Genomic DNA, 27968 nt, shown 5'->3' on the forward strand with positions numbered 1-27968 from the left:
ATGAGCTAAAAATAAGCAAAACAACAGCATAACAATGTTAATCTTCTAAATGTAATGAGGTAAATTTATTGTCTCCACCTGTTACAAACATAATTTGAGATTCACACACTTTATAATATACATACATATATGTCTATCCAGCAGTGTGTTCAGTGGCCTGGAACAAGCCTATTCTCTTTAAGAAACTGAATTTATACAAATGTAGGACAGTCAGGTGTTTACATTATGCTTACATATGTACTACAGGAAAACTCTTAAATAAATCCATGTGATGAGAGTACAGCACACAAATAGCCCATCATTCTGGCAGTAGGTCATCCCCCAGCTCTTCGTCTGCAAACTCATCTTCCTCTGTGCGTTTCTTTGCTGCAGTCTTCGGTCTTTCCATTTGTGGCCCCAAAGGGTCAACATAAGAAGCATCTGGAAATGTGATGGAAGGAGTGTGTTCATTTGTACATTCTCAGAAAGAGTAATATTTGCTTGGCATGATACTGAAGTGTTCCCCATATCACATCTATCCTATGAAAAGCTTGCAGACACATGTTAACAGGATAACATTGATCTGTAAAATGTGACAATGTAACAAGGAATGTGTTATAGCTGGGTCAGAAGCAGAAGTGCCAGGCCGACAGAATATACAGACTCCTGCAGCAAACAAGGAGATCTTGCATCTGTGTATGTTAAAAGTGAGTAATGGATTTACCGACAGCTTGGGTAAAGAATAACTAAACGTACAGTACATAGCAAACTGACCTTGCCTCTACAGTAGAACTGGAACAGCATAAAAATTCATAATTCATATTGTAACCCTACACAAATCATAATCCAAAATCACAACATAATCATAGGCATGTATCTCTGATATGCCCAGTTTGTTTTTTAATGTACACTGCCCAAACACTTTATGAGGAATACCTGTATGCCTACTCATTCATCATGTGGCAGCAGTACAATAAAGAAAAAACATCCAGTGAGCAGCAGTTCTGTGGACGGAAACAACTTGTTGATGAGAGAGGTCAACGGAGAGTGGCCAGACTGGTTCAAGCTGAGAGAACAGCTACAGTAACTCAGATAACCACTCTGTACAACTGTGGTGAGCAGAAAAACATGTCAGTATGCACGACATGTCAAACCTTTAAGTGGATGGGCTACAACAGCAGAAGACCACGTCGGGTTCCACTTCTGTCAGCCAGGAACAGAAAGCTGAGGCTGCAGTGGGCACAGGCTCATCAAAACTGGACAGTTGAAGACTGGAAAAACATACCCTGGTTGATGAGTCTTGATTTCTGCTGAGGCACACGTATAGTAGGGACAGAATTTGGTGCCAACAGCATGAATCCATGGACCAACCTGCCTTGTGTCAACAGTCCATGCTGGTGGGGGTTGTGTAATGGTGTGGGGAATGTTTTCTTGCCACACTTTGGGCCTGTTAATACCAATCAATCACTGCTTGAGTGCCACAGTTTATTTGAGTATTGTTGCTGAACATGTGCATCCCTTCATGGCTACAATTTCCCCATCTTCTAATGGCTACTTCCAGCTTGATAATGCACCATGTCACAAAGCAAAAGTCTTCTCAAAATGGTTTCTTGAACATGACAGTGAGTTCAGTGTTCTTCAGAGGCCTTTCCAGTCACCATATCTGAATCAAACAGAACACCTTTGGGATGTGGGAGAACGGGAGATTCGCAGCATGAAAGTGCAGGAATCTGAAAAATCTGCAGGAATTGCGTGATGCAATCATGTCAACATGGAGGAGAATCTCAAAGAAATGTTTCCAAAATCTTGTGGAATCCATGCCACGAAGAATTGAGGCTGTTTTGAGAGCAAAGGGAGACTCTACCCTGTATTAGTATAGTGTTCCTAATAAAGTGCTCAGTGAGTGTATACTGAAGAAAAGAAAATCTTAAAAACCCTTTTGAAATTTGGCACAAATCAGTGCAAGTCTTTGGGGCCACTTCCAGTAAGTATGCACCACTGGAGTAGTATGCCCTCTGTTGGCTATTAAGGTCACTAATATGTATATACAGTTTGTATATATCACACCCATATTTTACAGAATGTTACATGAGCTTTTCAAGTTTAGATGCTCACCTATGTCCCCTGGGGTGCTTGCTTCATAAGGTTCATGTGGCCCTGGAAGTGACCTCAGCTTGACACCTAGCCTCTCCCCTTTGGCACTTGCACCATGGCTGCTCTGTCCACTGTCTAACAGACACACCCAAAGACATGTTGGAAGCATGAAAATTATATATATGTATGTATGTTAGTCACTGTCTGTACAACTACTCAAATGTTAACCAAACCTGTTTCATTTACAAAAATAAGAAATAAAGTTGAAAAAAAAAGCATTCAAGAATCTCTTCAAAGGGAAAGGATTACAACTATTATTTTTAGTTTTTCTTTTACGTCAGAGCTCATCTACACAACAGAAACATTCCATTAATTTTGCTGTGACAGACCTATATCTAGAGCAATACAATTTCACTAGGCACCATGGCAAAGTATTCCATTGCACTGTATTCATATACTGGCTGCACTGTACTAAAATGACGCAAACAGATCACTCTGAGACAGACCCAAGACTGAAAGCCAGATAACAATGGTCTTCAGAATAATAAAATAATGTAGAGAAAAGGGGAAAATCATTATCTCTCCAGTCTGACATTTTTTGAGCAAGTGAAAAAGCTTCATATAACCAACCGTACCAAATGTAACTCCAAATTGGAATTCAGTAATTCATATTGTTGGATATTTCTGTTCTTATAAGAACAAGAATGATGATTATCATCAATTTTAACAGTTTTAAAAGTTTTTAAAGCTCTAGTTTAATCATATTTGCTGAAGGGCAGATGCTGAGGGGATGTTTAGCAAAACATTACATCATTTTGCAATATTTTTCATTCAAGCTAATGTTGCATATCATGTCTGGATCTCATTTTGTAATTCAGTTTATTACAGCAGTTTCCAGAAGACCTTAACCAGGCTAACCGGCCAGGTCTTTAAGTCTTGGTGGCTGTTGTTTAGTTCACTACAAGCTTTTCACAGGAGAATTGTGAAGGCAGGTTAAAAGGTGTTGGTTTATTGTTTGCACTGAACCATGCATTGTTCCTACAGAGTGAGTGGGAACTTTTTCGGCACAGCACATAACTCTGTCTCACTGCAGTGCAGGGTTGTGGTTCATCTCAGAGCAACAATACATACAATCAGAAAATGTGTTTGTGTGAAAAGAGGGAGAGAGAGCTCAGCAAGGAAAGGCTTGGGACAGAAAAAGATCTGTCATTATTCCAATATCCTTTTAAACTATATGAACAATCAACTGGTTATTATAAAAGATAAAGTTCATATAATGCACAGCCAATCAGGAGAAAAAGAGTGAGAGCATGTGAAAGCATAAACATTATGAAATGTTCTTCTGCAAGTACCTTGCAATTACATTTTTTTTCTATCAGAGATGGCAAAAGTCTAAATCTAACAGTTTGGGTTAAATATTAAGCACTACATCACCTAAAATCCTGTGAACAGAAGGTAATGCTCACCTGGCTTGATATCCATATCTGATGTCACATGAAGAGCCAAGAATTACAGAATTAAAAGGGAAAGATTGAAAAGTATGGGAAATAACTATACAATGATACTAAAACGTGAAGTTTTCAGCCGACAAATAGGAAATCAACACCCAGGGGATTACTGAATGATTAAATATTTAATTCTGATGAACATTACTATTCAATTCAACTAATTTCACATTACATGAGGACTACAGTTGCTGCTCTATAATCACTGTGAACTACTGTGTGTATTTTAAAGATGAAGATTTATTTACCTGGGTTTTTGTTTGTTTTATTTTAAAACTAAAACAATAAGCCAGAGAGCTATAATAATGAAGGAGTAAAAGTCATACCACTGACTTTGTGAGGGGGTTTGTGAATGGTGTTTGGACTACTCTCTTTTTGATTCACTGCATTGGACAGCAGATTAAAAAAAAAAAAAAGAGAGAGAAAGTAAAATGTTGAACATTTCACACTGCGGAATGTACTGATTGATGTGGATGAAAAAGAACCAAAGATGAAAAAGAACCATCCATCCATCCCACTTACCACTACTGGCACTGCCTTCTCTACGGCCTCGAGCACTGTTCTCCCTCCCTGACTTCACCCTCTGCAGGGAGAAAAAACTCAGTTTATTGCAATGGAACAAGCAAAATAAGTGAAGCGTGACTAATACAGAGATAAAAATGCACAGTGATTAATATACCAGGCTGACAATAAAGGACTAACAAATGCTAACATTTAAAATGTATATAAAGGACTGTGACACAGCAGAAGAAAGGAACAGAATGTTCAGCAGGAAGGGAACTGCTGACGCTGGACATAATTCGTTTCTCTGAACACACTCACTGATCCAAAAGCCCCTGCTGATTTGGAAACAGCTGTTTCTCATTCAAGTACATTTTCTCTAGAATTTATTTCTCTCTGTCAAGTCAGTACTGAAGCATGACCCTCTGACACAGGTACAAAAGTAACAGGCACTGTACCTGTTCTCTGATCTCCTTCATCTTTTCCACTTTTTTGAGTTTGGTGGCATAATCTTGTACCTCCTTCAACCCCATATCTGTGCACAACCTCACAAGGAATCGTAGACCTAACCAACACAAAAGCTCACATGAAACTCATTAACCGATAGAGTGCAATGTTGAGAAGTAAATGAAAGAGAGAAAATGGTTGTGTAAGTCACATTCTGCGTTTTCAGGGAATTTGCGGTGAATGTCCTTATAGGTCTCAAGTGCTCTCTGATAATTTCCTGAATGAGACGATAAAAGGCACATTTAGATTAACAATATATAATTAACAATATAGAGATTATTGGTAACTTTAAGTTAACACAATCAGTTAACAACTGTCATACCACTTCTCCTGTAACAGCTAGCCACCATCAGCTGCCATACAACATGATTTGGCCTGGAATTCACATGAACACATGAATTCACACAAAAAATAATAATAATAAATAATAAATAATAAACTCATATTGTATACATTTATATTAATTTATATTTTCTGGATTTGATAAATGATAGTTTAGAGGTTACGTAACCTCCAAATTAATACATATTATGTTAATATGTATTAATATTTTAAAAAAAGATAAAAAAAAATTTTTATTGTTAGGGATGGATGGATGGATGGACTTTATTGATCCCCAAGGAGAAATTTGGGTGCTACAGCAGCAAAGGACAGTAAAGTACTAGACAAAGTACAACATTCAACATATATTACCAAGTAACACAGTACAAAGAGACATCAGCAATTAGGTACAAAAATACAATTTCTAGATTTAAATTTTTCTGTTAATTATGCAATAAAGTTTGGAAATTTAATCCAACAGGTGATGTTTCTTGTTTTCATCAGTACAGTATACTGTATATACAGTAATGTACTATATATCCAAGACTGTATTCAACAAACAGAGACAATAACTTACTGGATGAGTGTTGCTCTTTCAAAATACTGAATTGCCTTTTCACAAAACTGTGTGTCAATATAATATGCTCCCAGCCATTCAATGACATGAATGTTCGACGGAAAGTATCTGAAAGACTAAGAAAAAGCATGGCTTTAATCATTTTTGCTACACATCTAAGGTTCACCACATAGAAATATAATGTGTCAAACATATTAATTGTTTATTAAGCTAAAATGCTTTGAAGCAGTAGAGAGGAATAAGGCCTTGCCTCATAATAGTACTGGAAGGCTTGTGACTTGTCGCCTTCGTTGTCATATAACTCTCCCAGTTTGGCCAGTACATGAGGGTCAGTGGGGGTGACACTGATCAGCTGCATGAGCCACTCAATAGCCTGGTGAGGATCTTCCAACATCTCATATCTAAAGGCTGCTTAAAGAGCACTAACTAGTTTAACAAAAATGATTCAATATAAAAAAAAAAAATCATTTTAAAACAACAAACGCTTGCAGTGCTACATTAAATTCAGGCCCAGATTTTGATGGGAGCATCATGCTTAGTTAATATTTCTGAAATAAGCAATTTAGGTAATTGTTAAAAAAGGATACAGATTGGCCAGCTGATACATAACTTGATCGCTGTTCCTAAGGATGGCATGGAGCTTCAGGAAGCAGTCGAGGGCTTCTTCCAGCCGCCCCAGTTTCTTATAGGTCAACCCTACAGGAACAGATCAAGCACAGATCAACACAAAGCTACCAGTACAGTTGGATGTACAACAAAGCATGTGCCTGTGGAAAAATGTTATTTTCCCTGTATATCAAAATGCCATCTCATACCAAATTTATGAACATCAAAAGTCCATCAGATAGAGGTGGCATAAATGAAAGAAAATTAGCAAGTCTGCTGATGCAGCACAGTTTCTAGTAAATTTAATAAAAGACCTAAATTGTAAAGAGCCTCTGTGCAGGACGAGTCGTTCCGCAGTGCTTCTTTATAAAACTCAGCTGCTTTCTCATAGTCTTGCTTCACAAACACTGTGTTGCCTTTATTAATGAGGGCAGCAGGATTATAGCGGTCAGCATTCATGGCCAATTCAGCATAGCGATCAGCTTGGTCAAAATCCTTCTCCTATGAGAAATAAAAACAGCAGCATTTAATACAATAAATAAAAGTAATATATTACATTCAGAAAGTATTCAAACGCTTTCACATTTTTCATTCTGTTACCCTAAAATTGATTATATTATTTTTTTCATCAATCCACAAAAAAGTCGTGTAAAAGCATAAATGTATTGAAATTAAAAACTAACATAATATTACATTTACATAAATATTCAGACCCTTTGCTATGACACTCAAAATTGAGCTCTGATCATTCTTGATTACCTGTGGTAAATGCAGTTTCTTTTTAACCATGATGTGGAAAAGCACACCTCTTACATCTATTTAAAGCCCCAGAGTTGACAGTGCATGTCAGAGCAAAAAATCAACCATGAAGCAAAAACTACTCATCATTTGGCCAATTCCATCCCCACATGAAGCCCAGTGGTTGCAGCATCATGCAGTGACAGGATGCTGTGAGGATGTTTTTCAGCAGTAGGGACTGAGAAGCTCTCAGGACTGAGGGGAAAATGAATGGATCAAAGTATACAGTTAAGGAAAACCTGCTCAAAAGCATTCAGCACTTGAGATTTGAGTGATGGTTCTCCTTCCAACAATAACCTGAAATGCAACCAAGACAGCACGAGTAGCTTCAGGATAAGTCTGTTAATGTCCTTGAGTGGCCTAAACAGAGTCTGGACTTGAACCAAATTGAACATCTCTGGACACATACTAAAAACAGCAACAGTGACACTCCCATCAATCCTAAAAACAGACATATTGAGAGCAGACTTAAGAATATAATTGCTGTCAAGGTGCTTCAACAAAGTACTGGTTGAATTCAAAGGGTCTGAATACTAATGTAAAAATGATAGTTCAGGTTTTTTTTTTTAATTTTTAACTGAACTGTAAAAACCTGTTTGTGTATTCATTATGCAGTATTTTTGCAGATTGATAAGAACAAATAAATTTAATCCATTTTAGAGCAAGGCTGTAACCAAACAAAAAGGAAAAAGGTCAGACACTTTCTGAATGTCTCTACTCTATCAAATAAACGTCCAAGTCAACACAACAAGCAGTAAAATATTTTTATATTCAATGTACTTCTGTATATGTAATGTATTTAAAAATGCAATGGGGAAAAAAATAAATACATTTTCACTACACTTTCAAGTAGTGCAATGTCATAATGCCTTTCAGTACAGTTATCAAACAGAACTCATATCTACATACCCAGAAGTAGAGAAAGGAAAGGTTGGTAGCAGCAGCACTCTTCACCCGGCTGTCTTTCTTCTCAAAGGCTTTCAGTGTGTCCACTGCCTGCACATCAGGACCAGTGTGTCAGATATTTGGTGTATTTAGAAAAGACTGCTTAGCCTATAGGCTTTCAGTGCTAACAATTCAACCCTACTAGCGCTGTAATACACCATTCTAGCATATTTACAAATCCTCAAGAAAGATATTGTTAACTAAAGTATAGTGGCAGAGACAATAAGAAACAAAAGCTGTGCTTGCATCAGTCCCTGATATGGGTTTCCACTTATTTTATTTGGCACATAGTGGAGCAGTGAGAGAGGCAAAACAATCACCACAAAGTTCACTCATTCAACGACATAAACCGTGACAGGACACACATACCTCAGCCTCAACAGGCAAGCAAATGGAAAAGCAGAAGAAAGAAAAATGGGGAATATAAATGTTTGAAACACTGAAGAGACAGATAATGGAGTGAGGAAAAAAGAAAAAGAAGAAATGTGGGCTAATATGTAACATTCATATTCATCCATTCACTACACACAGACTAGGTCAACAGAAACATAGCAGAAGTGTATTAGGACCTCCCTCACCTGGTTAAAGTTCCTCTGTCTCAGGTAGGTGATAGCTTTGTTGATCTCTAGATCATTGGCCAGCTCCACATACTGCGACCCTTTAACCATATCTACACACCTAAAACCATAGTACTACATTCAACATTCAGGCATAATAACTGTTTTTTTTACTCCCTTTGTAATAATTGTCTAATTGCCTTTAGCTTACATATAAATTCCTGGTGTGTTATTATTATCATTATTAGATTTATTACTAGTTATCTTAGCTAGTAAGTTAGTTTAGATTATTTCTCCACAGCTCTGTATAGTGCAATGAAAACTCACCAGTCAAAACCAGCTGCAAAAGTGGACTCAATGGCTGGAGCAATAAGCTTTGCTGAAGTCATGATGTACTTCTCAGCCAGAGCTTTTCTACAATAGAGAAAATAATGCATAACTTTCTCAAAGCATTAATTAACACTGTGCAGTTTCATCTTAAGGAACATACTGTGGGGTCCAAAAGTATGAGACCACTAGTGAAAAATGCTTCGGTCTGGCATTCTTTTTCAGTGTAACACAATGGCTTCATCACAAAATATATTATAAGCAATAACTCATAACAAGTAATATTTACATGAATTTCAGAGTTTCTTAGTATTTGATATGTCCCCTTTTTGCTTTATTAACGGTGTGCACTCGAGCTGACACGGATTCCATGAGTTTGTTTAAAACCTTTTGATCCATGGGTGATCAAATCCATTGGAGTGTCGTCTGAACACATGATTCAGTGGAAGGGGTAAGAAAATCTGACCTTTTGTACAATGGAGTTAACATGGTCAGTATCACAAATTTGCTTAAATTTAAATAGTAACCTAGAAATTGTGCAACATCTTTAATATTCAATTTTAATATTCAATTATGTTTTAGAATTTTCAAAATTCTACAACTTTCTGTTTATTTCCAGTTTTAAATAAAAAAAAAAGGCAAGATTGTCAGTGTGGTCTCAGACTTTTGGACCCCACTGTATATTAATTTACTGCTTCATAAGTATATCTTATATATATATATATAGATATAAGAACTTCTTGATACCTCTCTCGTTCCATTTGACGAAGCTGATCGTTTTTGATGGCTTCAATCAGTAAGCTTGCATGGGGGTCATCCTAACAGGAAATTGAATCACACTGCTCAATTTAATCAAGAAAACTGAACTATTAGCCACAAATGATTCTAGCGCTAACTGGAATGTGTAGTAAAATTACATTCTCTTTAAGCTTACATTTGAAGGGATGTACTTCTCATCCTCATCAATGCCCAGGGGCACACAGATTAGTTTCTGGAAAGATTTTTTCATCATTTTACGGTCTCCAATGGCATAGTAGCATAGAATTAGGTTGAAGCCTGTCTTTATGTTTGGACTCTCACTCATAATGTGCTCAAAGGAGGTTATGGCATCCGAGTACTGGCCCATGCGTATGAATGCAATACCAATGTTCTGCATGATCTTGATCCTATTGAAACCAACAACAAACACTGTCATCAAACAGATGTCACACTACATTTAAAAAAGGCACTATTTATTTACATGATATTGCATGCATACTGACTGATCGTCTGTGAAACTTGCCTCATCTCTGTGTGTACATTAGAGATTTGGTCCAAAGCCATACGATAAAATTTAATTGCCATGGGGTAGTTCTTCTGTTTAAAGTAAATATTAGCCATGTTCACTTTCAGTCGTCCTATATTGGGAAAAGAAAAAAAGGACAAATATTGTGATTAGAGATATGCATGATATTTATAGACTCACCATCCACATTATTAGGAACACATGTACACCTGCTCATTTACGCAGTTATCCAATCAGCCAATCATGTGGCAGCAGTACAAAGTATAAAATCATGCAGATACAGGTCAAGAGCTTCAGTTAATGTAACATCACACTGGGGCAAAAAAATGTGATCTCTGTGACTTTAACCATGGCTGCTGGTGCCGGATGGACTGGTTTGAGTATTTCAGAAACTGCTGATCTCCTGGGATTTTCAGGCACAACAGTCCCTAGAGTTTATGGACTGGTGCAAAAAAAAAATCATTGATTGAAACAGAAATCAGAAATCTGAGGCTATCACGGGCACAGACTCACTCAGACTGGACAACTGAAGACTGAAAAAGACCAGGTGATTTTTTTTTTTATAATCTTCAGCTGTCCAGTCTGGGTGAGTCTGTGCCCATGATAGCCTCATATTCTTGTTCGTGGCTGACAGGAGTGGAACCTGATGTGGTCTTCTGCTGTTGTAGCCCAACCACCTTAAGGTTTGATGTTTTGTGCATGCTGAGATGCTTTTCTGCTCACCTCGGTTGTAAAGAGTGATTATTTGAGTTATATTCTTCTTGGTAGCTCAAACCAATCTGGCCATTTTACTCTGACCTCGCTTATCAACAAGGCGTTTCCACCGACAGAACTGTCGCTCAATGTTTTTTGTTTTTCACACCGTTCTGTGTAAACTCTAGAGACTGTTCTGTGTGAAAATCAGCAGTTTCTGAAATACTCAAACCAGCCCTTCTGGCAACAACCATACCATGGCTAAAGTCACTGAGATTACATTTTTTACCCATTCTGATGTTTGATGTGAACATTTACTGAAGCTCTTGACCTGTATCTGCATGATTTTATGCATTGTGCGGCTGCCACATGATTGGATAACTGCATAAATGTGCAGATGTATGTGTTCCTATTAAAGTGGACGATGAGTGTATATCCTGTAGAATTTTTACTGGTCACCATCTTGACAAGTTATGTATTCAGAATTATTGGTAACTTTTATAAAATATTTACTACACCAAATTAATTGCTTTAGTGACATATTATTGTTAGCAACATAACATCTGTGACGCTACTGTTAAGGCTCTGCTGACATATGGTTTAGCACTTTATTTCTTACAGATTGTCCGAATCACTCTAGCACATGCACAGTCTATAGTGTTCAACAAGTAACATGTCAAAACTCTAGTCATAACATCACCTGCATTGTTAAACATCTTGTTCTTCACAATGACCTGGTAAGTGTTCAACGCTTCTGTGTTCATGTCGTTGTTAGCATACTGGTTTGCCAAATTAAACAGCGCCTGAACAGCAGAAGCACAAGAAAACCCAGCATTCGTTATATTAAATTTAATATAATTTTATATTGGCTTTGATTAATTAGAAATGAACTGACTGAATAGGTTAAATCCAAATTGATATGATCTGCAGTGCCAGTTTGCTCTCTTTGTCTCAACAGCACTCTTTCTTTTCTACCAGCTTCTTTGGCCTTTTCTAGAGCCTGAATGAGCAACACACAAAGAGAAATAAAAGACAGTTGTAGAGTAATTCAGAGCATCACAACTGTTAAAATGTACAAAGCACAAAAGTAAACACATTGTCACAGTATTTTAAAAGTCTAGTCCATGCACATATTTACATTTACACAACTCACTAAGCTTATTTAAGGCAAAATTTTACTTACCAGCTGTAGATCGCCATTTGCATGGCCCATACAGCTCTCCTCGATCAAGTCATTTACTTTCTTTTCCAATATCTTAATCTTCTCTTCTGGCCTGGATTGCACATAAAAATGGTTCATAAACTTGCCAGACTAGGGGGTACATAAATATAATATAAACTGCATATGGAGTGCCATGTTCTCATGAATTAGGCGTAACAAAAACAGAACAGAAAACACACGTGTCTTCATTTTTTGCTTCTAATGGAGGAGCTGGCCCTCTTGATTGTCCAAGTGGATCAAAAGTAGAGCCTGAAAAAAAAAAGGAAACGCTTGCATTATCCAACACAACTGATACAACCATATTGCCAAGTAAAAATATATGATGTCTGGTGGTTGAGAGATGTAGAACTACATACAATCAGTGTAGACAAAACTTGATATTATATCAGCTTGAACAGTAAAATTTGTCATTTACACACTTACCTCTAGTCAAAGAGGACGAGTATCCTGCTGCTCGCACTGCAGTCATAGGACGAGCAGCCCCATCCTTAAGGAAAAATAAGACACTATAGGCAAATGTATGTCCTTCTACTTCTGCAAAGATATTTTTAAAGCATAAAAGAACCCATAGCACTTGAGTGAGATGTTCTCACCTGCACTGCCCCGGTCATAGGCCTTCCCATTGACGAACCCATAGCTGTCCGTAGCTAATGAGCAACAAATGAAGGCCATAAACAAAACAAACAATTGGATCAAATGCAACACTCTATCCAGCTGTGGCTTCTTTAGGCACTATTTTCATTAACTGAGCAAAAATAAACAAAATATTTGGCCATATTTTGTCTGAAATGTCAGTTACTCAATATCAATTTCTTTTTATATAACTATTGTTTTATGCAACTGTAAAAGCAATATTACACTCAAATCATGCTGTTGTACTGAATATCAGCATTACCTACGGCATCATGCATAAGGCCAAATCACAGCCGTGCTGATATTCAGTACAACAGCACTCTTGCTCATGCAATATTGCTTAATTATTTTTTTTAATAGATTTGAAAGAATTTTTTCTACTTCTGACACATAAGCAATTCTAACCATTTTCTCACCTTTAGAAGTCTTTCACCAACCTTGCCCTGACTGCTGTCTGCCTGAGTTTTTTGAAACATCAAACATGCTAGAAAAGAAAATCTACTCTCTTTCTCACTATATGTGATAGAGTCTATCATCACCTAACATCTTTTATTGTTTAAAATGAATCTGTTCATATAGGTTTAGTTGTGTCACTTACGCCAAAAGACGTTCCTACGGGTCTTCCTCCAACAGCAGTGCCAGGAAATTTTGCAGTCATCTAAGAAAAAAATGTAACAAATATCTATCATACATGTGTCCAACATTACCAAGAATAATTCCCAATGTATAAGGTGCTTCAACATCATATTCCGATGTATATTATTATAGATGTATATATTATATTACTGCCATATCCTTAGAATGAAAGTGGTTATAGAACATAATTAATTATATCAAATACACCACACAAGAAGATAAAGGTAGTGATCAAATACACTCACTGAGCACTTTATTAGGAACACAATACTAATACTGGTTAGGGCCTCCCTTTGTTCTGAAAACAATTCTTCGTGGCATGGATTCCACAAGAAGTTGGAAACATTCTTTTGAGATTCTCCTCCATGTTGACATGACTGCATCACGCAATTCCTGCTGATTTTTCAGGTGCGCTTTCATGCTGCGAATCTCCCATTGTCCCACATCCCAAAGGTGTTTCAGTGGATTCAGATACGGTGACTGCAAAGGCCTCTGCTGAGCACTGAACTCATTGTCATGTTCATGAAACCAGTATGAGAAGACTTTTGCTTTGTGACATGGTGCATTATCATGCAGGAAGTAGCCATTAGGAAATGCGGAAATTATGGCCAAATTGTGAAGGGATGCACATGTTCAGCAACAATACTCAAATAAACTGTGGTATTCAAGCAATGATTGATTGGTATTAAAGGGCCCAAAGTGTGGCAAGAAAACATTCCCCACACCATTACACCACCCCCACCAGCCTGGACTGCTGACACAAGGCAGGTTGGTCCATGGATTCATGCTGTTGGTGCCAAATTCTGACCCTACCATCTGTGTGCCTCAGCAGAAATCGAGATTCATCAGACCAGGCTACATTTTTCCAGTCTTCAGTTTGCATTTTTTTCCCCATTCTGATGGTTGATGTGAACATAACTTGAAGCTGCTGGCCCATATCTGCATGATTTTATGCACTGCACTGCTGCCACATGATTGGCTGACTAGATAATTGCATGAATGAGTAGGTGTACAGGTGTTCCTAATAAAGTGCTCCATGAATGTATCTATAGTATGGTAGTAGTAGAAGACTTGAAACTATGCTGTATAACATTTACGGAAAGCTTGATTTTCCCCCCTCAAAAAGACTACATGCATAAGAAGTTATGTCCAGCTAGGAATGTCAATGGCAAAGCCTTCTTCTAGTTGCAAATCCTAGCTGTTGGATGCATCTCTGACATTCTCAGATATCTGTAATTGTAGTATCCAGGTGGTTGATTAACACAGTGAATCTTACAGGTGGTCGTTTGCCATGACTCGTTCTCACAGCTTGCTGAAAGCCAATGTCATTGTCCAGCTCCTGTAGAAAAAAAAACTGATAATATAAACTATATAGTGTATAATATATATATATATATATATATATATATATATATATATATATATATATATATATACATTTATTTTCAAGATGATATCTGCAGACAGGACATGTAAGGCTACACATACCTCTGAATCGAATGTGGGATTGTAGTCATTGTAGCCTGAATACAGATCATCTTCATCCTCAGTCACAAGATGAACGTTCTCCATCACACACTTTTTACAAGAGCACAAAATCAAATTAAATCTGAAGACACACAAGAGAGACAGTCAATCAGTGGTAGCTGTTTCATAACCTGTAACCTGTGAAATCTCTCTCTCTCTCTCTCTCTCTCTCTCTCTATATATATATATATATATATATATATATATATATATATATATATATATATATATATATATATATATATATATATACACACACACATATATATATATATATATATATATATATATATATATATGTGTGTGTGTGTGTGTGTGTGTGTGTGTATGTGTGTACACTTAACCAACAAAAGCACAATAACACCATAAGAAGTACTACCAATGATGTCCATATTTACAGTAAACTATGGTTCATTTCCCCAAAGTAACTTTAACTAGCTGTGTTTTGGCGTGTCTCGAGGCGTCGTCAAATAAGAGAGCAAAAATACAAGTTAACCAGAGAATCGCTAGTTATCGCTAGCTGTGGTCACTAGTCATACAGTCTCCAATACAGTAACATCAGCTAGCTACTTTAGGCTTAACGGAATGGCTAGCTCAGTTTGCTAGGCTAAGTTAGATAGCGAATAACATACTGGATAGCCTGACTCTAAGATAGCACGGTCTATCATTAGGGTTAGCTGGCACGTAAAAGAGAATTTATAGTATTAATAAAATGCTTTACCTACAGCTTTTATTATGATAATGCAGCCCAGTAGCTAACGATAAAAACAACCAAGCTAATACGTAAAGTTAAACTGCGCCGTTGCTAGGATACAGAGTATCTTCTCTGCGTGCGTGCGTGCGTGTGTGTGTGTGTGTGTGTAGGGGACGGAGCTGTAGCAACGCGTTTATCTTACTTATCTTACTATTTTACCCTCAACGTTAATAACTTCTCTGAAAAAATATATTCTCAAAACATTTTAAAAAAAAAACAACAACAGCCCTTTAAACATATACCATTATAGAAAACGCGTGCTGTTTTAAGCTAGTTTGGTAATTGTAGGCTTCCGTAGGTGCCTTGGAGCACCGCCTATGACCACATGATTCACGAGATTGGGTTTTTGAGACTTTGAGTTTGGGATGAATTATTGCTAAATTTTTAGCTGGTGTTAGCGACCGTGCACAATGTCTTCATCTAAAGGGAAAATCATTACAGTTGTAGGAAGGTGAGCAGGCTAACGACATTTAACTCAGCTAGTTCAGTGTTAAATATATAATAATGGCAGCAGTGCAACCTGTCGAGCTCAGGTCCTGCAGCTGCACCATCTGAGTTTCTGCTCGACCTTTGGTTTGTATGGATATTTGCCAGTTCATTTAGAGCATAAGCGACTAATCGCTGGTTAGGGTCCTTTGTTATGAGGGAAGAGTATGTTGTTTCTTTTTTTTACACGAGTTGTTACTCTTCCCCATTCATTCATTAATTCATTCATTTAGTTCTAATACTACTTTATGTTGATCTTTAATACCTATTAAGTGTTTGACAAATTGACAGCTGGCACAATAGCTTGGAGCAGTTTAAATACTGTAAGACTGATATTCATAAGGGTTCCTACATGTAGCCTCACTCATTGTCTATGGATCTTACACAGATCTCCCAATGTTATATTATATAATGTATATATTTTTAATAACATAAGGCTTGCTGGTTTTCTCTTTCAGTGGGCTAATTGGCCGCTCCTGGGCCATGGTGTTCTTAAGTGGAGGATACAGGGTTAAAATCTATGACAATCAGCCAGGACAAGCATCAAGGGCCATTGCAGAAATCAGGTCTGTGACAGATTGGTAGAAAAGACTTTAAGCTAATAGTTATCCTGTAAAGTGGCAGCACACAGATCATTTTCAGGTGAAACACTGAAACAAACAGCCAAACAGAGGATAGACTGGCTTTAATATTTAACTACAGGGAATATATAATTTACAAGCCTCACTACGAGATACTTTATGTTTTATAATTTGTCCAGCCCGGTTACTTCATCCCTGTGATTTGGTGCAAAATAATGTCTTTCGAAATTAGTTTAAAATCTTAAACCGACCCTGTCACTTATCTTTTGATACAGTGGTGAATTTAGTCTTCATGAGTAGGCGTGTATGGGAAGTCTTATGTAGTGAGCTTAAATTTTGTTGTCAGTAGAGGGGGCAGCAGGACATTTTCTCATGTATAGGTCCTTTTACATTAACGTATAAGTTAACATTTACAGCTAATGGTTAAGGAGATACATTACAGAATATATTAGGATAAATATTGTCATATTGGTCTGATCAAGTATTGCACTACTTCCAGTACAGTATTTATGCATCTTAAAACAGGCATTACACAGAGAGAGAGAGAGAGAGATTCTACAAGTCTCTGGAACTCTATTGGAGTAATGAACACCATTCCTCCAAAAAATATTCCTTCTGTTGGTGTTTTGATGGTGATGGTGGAGAGCCCTGTCAAACACATCAGCCCGAAATCCCCCATAGGTGTTCAAATGGTTTTGAGATCTGGTCACTTTGAAGGCCATAGCATATTATGTATGTTTTCATACTCATCATATTAAGCAGTGACAGGGATTGAAAACATTCCAAGATTGAAAACAACTTGTTGTCTTCATATTTGAGCAGGAAGCAAGTAGAGGAGCTTCAGGAAGCTCAAATGCTTAGAGGAAAGCTCAGTGCTTCAGAGCAGTTGAGTTTGCTGAGCAGTCATGATGACCTTTCACAAGCACTAGAGGGAGCATTTTTTGTTCAGGTAAAGTCTTCACTTGAACCACTACACAAATCCACCAAGTATTCTGTCTATATCTTAGTTGTTCTGGTGTGCCAATCCTGAGTCGGGAATAATTGAAATATTATGGATACCACTGGGTTAAACAATGTGTATACCACTGTATACTTTTAAATGTGTAACCTTATAGTCAGACACCATCTTTGTTATGCATTGATATTACTATACCCATAAACTATTTTTCTGAATAAATAGTTGAGTACAGTACTCTTTTGAGCATTTTATCTTTAACAGTGGATACAAGTACAATTTATAGTTAAATAAAACTGAAGTGATGTCGAAAGTTTTTATCACAAAGGGGGTATGCTGACATAGACATGGATCATAGAATGAGAATGTCAGTGACCAATATTTTGCTTCTGTTTACTGGTTAATGCCAAAGCAGAGAGATGTGTTTGGTTGTTTGACTAAGCCTTCCAGATTACCTATATATTATCATAGTTCTGAGACAGACTTTCTTTCTCAAACAAGTCTGTACGGTCAAAACCATGTTCTGAATGCAGTATCAGAAAGGTTCAGGTCCTAACAGGAAATGAAACTGTTTTGAATGATAATGTGTTGTATGTTATGTCAGCTTATGTCCAATCTCTGGTTTGTGTGGTTTGATAATTAACATATTAACCACACAAGGAAGAGTTTAGGCTTTTCAGCCTTCAAGCTAATGACAGTCCAAGGTGATTAGAATGTGAAAATATTTTTTGCCAGTTAAACCTTATCAGCTTGTGTAGTTTTGTTATATAGTCACCACAAAAAAATCAAATGCTATTGTAGACTATTATTTCAAAATTTTGAATGCTACAAAATTAAATCTACCGGCTGAAAACACAGACGTGTTTGTCATACACTTGTTGTCCTAGGTATGCTTTATTTAAATGTTTATCTAAATGTTGAATTGTTCATTTTCTTCAATCTTAATATGGTTTGCTTGTTAGGAGTGTGTATTTGAGGAACTACAGGCCAAGCAGACTGTTTTCCAGGCTGTGGAAAATCACGTGGGTGAGGACACTATTCTCAGCAGCTCCACCTCGTGTCTGATGCCCAGCAACGTCTTCTCTCTAGTCCAGAACCCAAAACGCTGTATTATATCCCACCCGGTCAGTGAGCTTTGCACTGTGACACTGTATTTTGTATAGGAATCCTCAGAGGAGTATACGGTAGCGGGTAGGGTTTGTCACCTCACAGTTCCAGGGTCTGGGTTTTAATCCCAAGCTCCAGTTACTGCGTGTGCTGAGTTTTAAATGTTCTCCCTGTGTCAGTATAGGTTTCCTAAAGGTACTCCAGTTTTCTACCACTTCCCGAAAACATGCCAGTAGGTGCATTGGCTATGATAAATTCCTCCCAGATGTGAAGGAGTGTGTGAATGCATGAACATGTGTGTGATGCCCTCTGATGAACTGCTGTTCCATCCAGAGTGTATTTCCATCTTGTACAGTGTTCAGTGTTACCTAAGTGCCTGTGTGTGCCTGTGCGTGTGCATGCCTGCGTGTGCGTGTGTGCGTGCCTGCGTGTGTGCATGTCTGCGTGTGCGTGTCTGCATCTGTGCAAGCCTGCGTCTGTGCGTGTCTGTCTGTGTATGTGTAACAAAAAGTGAACGATTTACAGTTACATGTTCAGTGGGTAAATGTTCAGTGGGTTAATGCCAAGCATTAGGGATTAGCCAGACACTGAAGTGGGGACAGACCAGCAGTATCTTATCTTTAACAACACCAAACACAAATATGTTTCAAATGCAATTTTTTCCCTGAGGGAAGACATGTGGTGCTATGATCAGTATGTTCCTTTCATGTTACAGGTGAACCCACCTTACTATGTTCGTCTGGTGGAGCTGGTTCCTCATCCTGAGACCCTGCCTACGGCTATGGACATGGCTTTTGAATTGATGACCGAAGTGGGGCAGGCACCTGTACGCCTCAGGAAGGAGATTGATGGCTTTGCGCTAAATAGAGTCCAGTATGCCATTATAGCAGAGTGCTGGAGACTGGTTGAAGTAAGTCCGATCAGAACTGCTATGAACATTACATCACAGATATTCTATAGTACCTGTATCTTTCAGTGCATCACATATACATTCACCAGATATTTTAATTTTAAGCAACACCTATACCCCATTCATTCATGCAATTATCCAAACAGCCAATCATGTGGCAGCAGCATAATGCTCTTTAGAGTTGTTTTGCATGAAAATCAGATAAGAAACCAGCAGATCAGTGGTTTCTGAAATATTCAAAACACGAATCATGCCACGGTCAAAATCACAAAGATCATATTTTTCCCATTCTCTTTCGATGTGAAACTTAACTGAAGCTTGTTACTTGTAGCTGCATGATTTTATGCATTGATCTGCTGCCATGATTAGCCGATATTTGTATAGCTGTATGAATAAAATGTATTTTTCTAGATTATTTCCAGGATGGGTTTTATATGTTAAGGACTCCATTTTGACAGTAATGATATAATGATATAAATGATGTAGACATCTATGAATGTACAGTGCTACTGTCTTGCCCTCATGCAGCCCATATCACAGATATGGAGTTTAGCTATTATTACATGGGTTCCTGAATATAGAAAGTAAAAAGGTAATGGCTGTAGTTTGGGCTTATATTCACTGGTGTGAGAAAGAGTATGAAAATAGTAGTGAAGGGCTCATACAGAGCCTACTGTATTTGTTAAGAAGCACACAAGTGTATCATGTAACTTTAGGAGATGAGAGATACTAGTCTTTTAACTATCTTTCACTTGTGAAATTTGCCAAGTGCTTGACTTTTCTTTGATCCCATTGGGCATTTTGTCCCAGGTTAAAGTGTATCAGAAGCACCGTGAATAGTAGCAATCCTTTTTAAGAGTTGGAGCCCCATGGGATCTGTTCACAACTCAAAGCAAAAAGGCAAGTCAACAACACCTCTGGTACTCTCACTTAGCGGAATTGCATAATCCAGAAATAACTACAGCTTTATAAGGAAATACAAAGTGAAAATGGAGGCGCAGTTGACTTCAGTAGTAGGGAACCCCACGAATTAAGTGAGTGAAGCTCTAAAAGTGTTTATAGTGTATTTGTCTGGTTGCAAACCCTCCAAGGCCTCCCAACATTCATTGTAATATTTATTTCAAATACAGTAAATAGTGCAACATTAATTTCTATGGAATAAATGAGATTTACATTTACTTACATACATACATTTAAAGAAAACATCATAGATTTTAAGGACAGATAATGAGTCTGTACTTGAGTTTTCTTGCAGCTTTAGCTTAATTTTCTAAGAAGCTATGATAGCTAGAGTAAGCCAAAGGATTCAGTGAAGTTAATCAAAGTCCTTAATGTAGTACTAAACAGTGTGCCCAATTTTGACGACACTGACTTGAGATAGTTCTCTCAATTATTTATTTGAGGCAAAGAGATATAAAGAACCATATCCTCAAAGATTCAAGCTTCAAGTACCTCAGAGAGGCACTTTCTCCTTTCACGGTCAGCCAGAACTAGTCCACTAGAGCATGCAGGAAAAAAATATATATATTTTTCTAGTAGTGTCCATGCATGCAACAAAAATATACGAGAGTAAAAAAATATAAGAGAGTTTTCATGGTAAAACCTGTCTCGTTTGTCTGTTAAGTTTGTTATACTGTCATGGGAATAAGAAAGCACACCCTCCTCCAATTCTATGTTTTTATTTATCAGGGGTTAAATAATAATGTGGTCCTCACCAGCTTCTCAAAACAAACAAATAACGACAAAAAAAAAAAAAACATCAAAAGAGATTTCAATATTAAGTCATCTTTTCCCAAAAAGTAAAACAACGTTCAGAAATGTAGTAGGAAAAAAGTACACCCCACTACCACAATCTTTAAGAGAGTAATCAGTAGCCAGGCATTACTATGAAATGCATAAGATTATTTAATCATCAAGAAGTGCAACTACCTCTATAAAAGCAGATCTTTTGTCAGTTTGGTGTTGTGGAGCATTCAGCTGTGGGTCTACATCATGCCAAGAAGAAAGGACACCAGCCATGACCCCAGAGAAGCAATTTTTAGTACTCATCAGTTTGGGAAGGGTTATAAGGCCATCTACAAACAATCTGAAATTCACCATTTGCCAGTCTTCCCAGGAATGGGTGTCTCATCAAATTCAGTCCAAGGTCTGACTGTGACCTACAGGCCTCTGTAAGCACATTAAATGTTAATGTTCATGACAGCACAATCACAAAAAGGCTGAAAAAGTATGGATTTCATGGAAGGGTGGCTAGGAAAAAGACCATTTTCTCCAAAATACTGAATTGTAGGGTGTACTTATTTTTTCCCACCTGGTTTCTGAATATTGGATTATTTTTTGGGGAAAAAAGACAGAAAATATTGAAATGTTGTGTTTTTTTTGTTGTTGTTGTTGTCACCTGAGGTTATTTGTTTGTTTATAGAAGTTGTTCTTGTTGTTCTTGTTCTTGTTTTTTGAGGACCACACAATTGTTATTTAGTCCCTGAAAAATAAAAACATAGAATTGAAGGAGGGTGTACTTTCTTTTTCCCATGACTTCATATCACCTATATATCACATATTTTATTTTAAGTCACATACTCTATTTTAAATCTGCATTTTTTTTAAACAAGATTTGGTTTGTTCTTTGTGCTGTAATTATGCTGCTCAGGAAGCAGTGCTTTAACTCGTGTCCTTAGTGATGACCTGTGATAATTCGTCATCACTGCATGGAATACGAGCTTGTGTTTGATTGCCAGTAGTTCCATTTAGAAGTTCACATTTGGACTGTGCAAAGTTTTACTGTTTTAGTAGCCCCAGCCTTCTCTGGTTATAGGAAAGATAAAGTGTGATCTTGGCTTATTTGTGAGTGTGCACACTAATTCTCTCTTGTTACAGTTCTCCATTATCCTGTCATATGTCATCCTGATATACAGTTGTATGGCTAAGTAATTGTGCTATTTTGTTAAAGAATATTAAAAAGCATCTCTCCAGTCCTCGAGAGGTTTTTATAAATCTATAACCTGCATTGGGTTTGCATCCAGCTTTTAGAATAAACAGGTTTAAGATGTGCTGCGTGAGAAAGCGCGTAACATTGGACAGAGACTAAAGAAGCCCTTGAGCTCAAACCAGGTCATGCTAATTAACCTGAGAGTGTAAAGCTGATTGACTAGCTTGACAGGACTACCAACTATTTATTCAATATAGCAGCAAGTTTATGACAGTGTGTCATTAGACTAACCAGCGACACAGACTGTTGTACCTCTACAGTGGATATAAAAAGTCTACACCAAGATAAATTGTATCAGATTTTTTTCACCATTAATGTGATATAGCGACCAACAAAATTCAAGTGGAAAACAGATAGAAACATTTAAGGAAAAACAACAAAAAGAATAAATTACAATAAACTGGTTTTACAAATGTGTACACTGTTTAACTCATACTTAAAGGTGTTAATGCACCTTTTTCTTGTAATACAGCACTCAGTCTTTTGGGTAAGAGTCTACAAACATAGCACCTCTTGATTTGGCAATTTTATTCCACACTTCCTTACAAAAATACTCTATCAAATTGCAAGAGGATCTCCTGTGCACAGCCCTCTTTCATAGTCATTCAAGTCATTCCACAGGTTTTCGATATGTGCTTTGTGATTTGCGCTTTGGGTTATTATCATGCTGGAAATGTTTCTTTATCTTCAGCTGTATAACAGAGGCTTGACAAGATCTCCACTTCCAGCTGAAGAGAAGCAACCCCATAGCATGATGCTGCTACCACCACCATGCTTCATTATGTATGGTGTGTTCCTTGGGTTATAAGCTGTCTTGTTTTTGTGCCAAAGATATCTTTTAGAATTATGCTCGAAAAGTTCCACCTTTGTTTAGCATCTCTGCAGCTTTTAAGAAACATTTTAAGTCTTGTTTTTTTTTTTTTTTTTTTTTTTTTGGGGGGCACAGCATTGCAACAAATCACATGCCCTAATGATATTCTTATATTAGATATTGAACTAACATGATATAATCTTATGCAATACATTATGCATTAGCAAAAGAAAAGGAGTGCATTAAGGAGGGTATGTTGTAATGTCATGAATGACCTTTTTTTGTTGTCACATTTGTCTAAAACGTCCAGCAGATTTGTCAGACTTTGCATAAGTGGGAATGTAAGGAATCTGGTTCAACCTGATGGTGCGCAAGAAAGCTTAGTGTTTTTGCAAATTCACAGAAGAGGAATGTGCTGTCTAAAAGAGCGTAGTACTCCTCTGAGGCCAAATTTGATGTCTGTGTGTAGTGAAAAGTTTCTAGGCAGGAGGTCATAGCATTTGGTTTTCGTGCTTACAGTCTGCAGCTGTAAATATTGTGCTGCAAGCCTTTCAAAACCATGTACAAAGCATTCTAACCCTGCATTGGGTAAACTCTTTTGTTGCTTTATTTCTTTCACATTATGTTTTCTGTGTGTTTAATACACCATTGAGGTCAGCCTTGGTTTATGCGTGCACACGCACACAAACCTTTCTGATATGGACTTCAGTTACATGCATCTGTGAGAAAATGTGGAGAAAACATGTACAGCATTTTACATTTTACAGTTTCAATTTTGTGGGCAGGGTTGTACCTGCTCAAAAAACTTTTTTTAAATGAGCAGTTTATGCCAGATTTAATAGGTGTGTTAGAACAGTGATACCAGCAATCTCTGCTGGACTCTGGTTCTACACTACAGAAGCTGGGCATCTTGCAGGATGTTTGTCAGTTTAAATGTTTTTCACATACTCTCCCATATCAAAGAATCACTGCTGTATATAATAGAATTCTGTTCAAATACAATATCATACAGGCAAAAGATAAAATAGGTTTTCAAAGCTCAGAACATAAAGTTTACAGAACGATTTCTTACTGTAACTATTGGGCCTCTATCATTTCAGTCAAACCGTGTGTCTTTTAAAGATGACTGCACTACTGAATCCTCTACAACTGATAAATAACTCTTAGCCTGACGGCTAAGGATCTTAGCACTTTTATAGTTTCGGTACTTCCAGTGGTTGTCATGCAAAGTTACTGTGAAAGAAACAAATGGCTCTACAAAACAAAATACCACCCTATCAAGTTGCTAAAGTTATACATGTTCTGTGAGAGTTGAGAAGAATCATTATGGCAAATGTACAAGCCTGTATGTTGAGAGAAAACAAACTGGCACATACGGCTGCATAAATAGAAATACTTAAGCCTACTCCCAGCTTTGTGTTCAAGTCAGAGTTCTGACCTCAATCACATGAGCTGAAGTAACATTAGCCTAAAAACACACGTGAAATGTTTTGTGTAGAATAACTATAAAATTACATTCATCTGGTCAGGACTGATCTGCTGGCAGAAAACTGATTTATCAAAGTTTGATTGGGCTTTTTCCAAAAAAATGTAGGTGCCACTAATAACTGGTTACAGATTTTTCCAGTAAATAAATCTTCAAACAATTTGTTCAATAAAGAACCGTATGGATCCAGACCCAGTGCTCATTATATTAGGACATTCTAATTATACATATTCATTGAACAGTGCTCAACAGAAATTCCTTACATATTGCTTGATAACAGCCAAGAAACTGTTATTACTGTTCTGGAAAAAGGTTAATCCTCCTGCTGCTAAACTATGGCTTGAGGAGCTGGTATCTACTCTGCACTTGGAGCGAATCAGATATCTTTTAAAAGGCAACATTGGACAGTTTCACAAGATTTGGGACCCTTTCTTCTGTTACCTCAAGAGGAATTCTATTCCTTAATGCAATGTATTGTAACTTAAAAGCTGTTTTGAATGTCACTGTATCTTATATTAACAGGCTGGGGAAGGGGTGTTACATGTTTTGTTTTTTTTTTTTTTTTAACTTATTTATTTACTTATTTATTTATTTTATTTGAAAGTTTCTGTGCATATAAAAATTACTACTGGAACTTGTGATTATTGTAAGGTTATTCGATGACTGAATAAAAAACTTATTTGACAAAATAAAGAACCGTATGGTGATGGTTCATAAAACAGCCTCTATTATTATGACTTACATGAACAAATCACATTTTAAGAGCCATTAATGTGGATAAGCAGTTAATTCAAAGGATACACAACCATACAGGGTTGCATGGAGAGTTCAAGAAGGGCTGTTGAGAGAGAGCCAGTACTGGAAAGTGGAGCAGCTGAGAAAGCTGCTGGTTGCCTCCGGTGATTACTGCAAAGGAAAGGCCTCTTTTCTCCACTCCCACAGCCAGTCCGTCGCCCGGCGACTGGGATATAACGGGTTCGTTGTTGCCCACAGGAAATGAACAAAGACCACCCTGTCCCCCCTCCCAGTCTCTCCCACTTTTACCAGGTCTGTGTCCAAGCTTTGATTTCAAGCCGGTCATGCAGCAGGTATCTGTAGCCTGAGGTAATCTGAGTGCAGAGTGGGCCCAAAGCTTGGCACTACCACGCTTCCCTCGATACCGTCCCATTGTTCCCATGGCACAGAATTAGATGATGAGGGAAATCCAATACATCAGGACCAGTTTTAGTGCTCTTCTATTGGGATGAAAAGGAAAGACTGTCACTGTTTTCTGCTCACTCTGTGGGATCAGCATACATTTGCCATACAGAAAAAAGACCAGGAAGTACTGAATAAAGAACCAGATAAACTAAAAGTACTGAATGTAGACCCAGATAATCACTAAACCAGTGAATCATTCTTAAATTACACCATTGTCAAATGAAGGTTAACATTTTACTGAGTTGTGGTGTTTTTGTGTCTTCAGGATAATGTGATCTCAGTAAAGGATATTGATCTGGTGATGTCAGAAGGGCTGGGCATGCGCTATGCTTTCATTGGTCCAATTGAAACTATGCATCTCAATGCACCAAATGGCAAGTATTCATGCGTTGTAATGTGTTTATGAATAAAATCTCTTTCTTATATAAAATTTTAATGGCCAGATCATAGCATGGAGAGGGCTTGCTTTCTCGTGGGCTCTCCAGTCAGAATTGAGCACTTCCATAACACAGCACATGACTGTTTGCATTACTGTGTGACTCACGTGGTGTGTGTGTGTGTGTTGTGGAGGCCACATGTTCATGGTGAATATCGGAAGGCAGTGTGAAATATGCAGGATGGCCTTGCTCTGTAAAGCCATGTGAAAACAAGGCCCTCTTTTGATGGCTGTTAAATACTGTTCTCGCTCCAGTTGGTCAGTCCTTGGAACCATAATATCAAGAGTTGATATTACATTTTGATGTGTCTGATTTTAATATGGGACTGAATACTTCCATTAATAGCATATTGGAATAAAAGTTAATCAATTTTAATCCTACTGTAGCCTTCAAGGTGTGTGCTACTTATAAGGGAAGAACTGAAGTTATGTTTACACTTGCATTCTTGTCTCTCTGTAAGAGTCTCCTGTAAGCATCCAAGCCCAACTCGTAACCATTTGAGTTGCACTTCAAGATTCTGTGTAACAAGGCTAAAGTAAACAAGGCACTCAAGAATTAAGTTTGTATAACAGCTGAGTCATCTTGGATGCAGCTTGGTCTAGAGTGATCAACAGGTTAGAGCTCATAGCTGCTTGGCGTGATAAAACATTCAAATACATTTTTACAGTAGGTTAAATAAAGGAAAGCTTTTTAATATTCAGTCACATAAACCTTTAAATGCATTTGTTGTGAAACATGCAGAAAGTTATAACAGACTTGTGTAATGTGTGTCCTCTTCTCTGTATCCTCAGGTCTTGAAGACTACCTTGGACGCTATCGGGAGGGCATGAGAAGAGTTCTGTCTAGTTTTGGGCCCATTCCTGAGTTTGATGGCGAGGCAGCAGCTAGAATCAATAAAGTGTGTGCAGTCTTATCAAATAATTTAAGAATTAATGCAATTTTCGTAGGTGAATTATATGAATAAAGTCTTTGTTGTAACCTTACCTTTCTTATCCCTTTAGGAGATCTGTGAGTTTATCCCAAGTGACCGGGAGCATCTCTCTGCCAGGAGAGAGAGAAGAGATCAGCTGCTGATGGGGCTGGCTAAGCTTAAGAAGTGAATGACTTCTGCCCCATTACTCATAGTCTCAACTTAAGAAAAAAAAAAGCAGTAAATTTTAACTGAGCCAACTTTGCACCTGTACTTCAGAATACTGGCTAATCCTCTGTTCTCAGGAATACTGTTTTAACACCATGTCTGTGCTTTCTGTACATTTGATTCTGAATTGAAAACAGAACCTATGGCTATTAAAAGACTTAATGTGGCATTTTGTTTGGTTTATAAAGCAAGCCTGACTGTTCTCACCATTAAAATGAAAATACACTGGAATGGGGGTTGGTAAAGTGTTTTTGTTCTCGACGCTATATGGTGACTTAGCTATAATTTATCTCTCTTCACTTGTGACTGCCATGTGACTTAATAGAAAAGTTGCAGTGAATGCATTTCCATCAGCACAGTTACAGCCCAGTGTAGTTAAATTAAAAAAAAAGTGGACACTT

The 27968-nt window shown here is 37.5% G+C and overlaps 2 protein-coding genes across 6 annotated transcripts; one reads left to right on the forward strand and one right to left on the reverse strand.

The window, feature by feature from the left end:
• Positions 1-62: 62 nt before the first annotated feature.
• Positions 63-15732, reverse strand: ift88 (intraflagellar transport 88 homolog). 5 transcript variants are annotated; one of them, XM_053234397.1, is made up of 26 exons: positions 15439-15732; positions 14675-14764; positions 14463-14525; positions 13149-13208; positions 12511-12564; positions 12341-12404; positions 12097-12166; positions 11879-11969; positions 11591-11695; positions 11396-11498; positions 10000-10114; positions 9652-9883; positions 9465-9535; positions 8718-8804; positions 8412-8511; positions 7798-7884; positions 6405-6591; positions 6072-6180; positions 5735-5885; positions 5485-5600; positions 4909-4961; positions 4738-4803; positions 4538-4644; positions 4101-4161; positions 2095-2208; positions 63-420 (listed from the first exon to the last, which is right to left on the reverse strand). In XM_053234397.1, exons 2-26 carry the CDS (start codon positions 14756-14758, stop codon positions 299-301), a joined length of 2472 nt encoding a protein of 823 aa, XP_053090372.1. In that variant the 5' UTR covers positions 14759-14764; positions 15439-15732; the 3' UTR covers positions 63-298. The 5 variants fall into 5 exon arrangements, with proteins under 5 accessions (XP_053090372.1, XP_053090373.1, XP_053090370.1 ...); XM_053234398.1 differs by having other exon boundaries at positions 14675-14795; XM_053234395.1 differs by having other exon boundaries at positions 15435-15732.
• Positions 15733-15758: 26 nt separating this feature from the next.
• On the forward strand, positions 15759-27798 carry cryl1 (crystallin, lambda 1). Its single transcript, XM_026912882.3, has 8 exons — positions 15759-15918; positions 16412-16519; positions 17357-17483; positions 18452-18613; positions 19312-19506; positions 26258-26366; positions 27221-27327; positions 27431-27798. Exons 1-8 carry the CDS (start codon positions 15878-15880, stop codon positions 27527-27529), a joined length of 948 nt encoding a protein of 315 aa, XP_026768683.2. The 5' UTR covers positions 15759-15877; the 3' UTR covers positions 27530-27798.
• The last annotated feature ends 170 nt before the right edge of the window (positions 27799-27968 follow it).

This window comes from Pangasianodon hypophthalmus, chromosome 5 (assembly GCF_027358585.1).
Source record: "Pangasianodon hypophthalmus isolate fPanHyp1 chromosome 5, fPanHyp1.pri, whole genome shotgun sequence".
Classification (NCBI taxonomy): Eukaryota; Metazoa; Chordata; class Actinopteri; order Siluriformes; family Pangasiidae; genus Pangasianodon; species Pangasianodon hypophthalmus.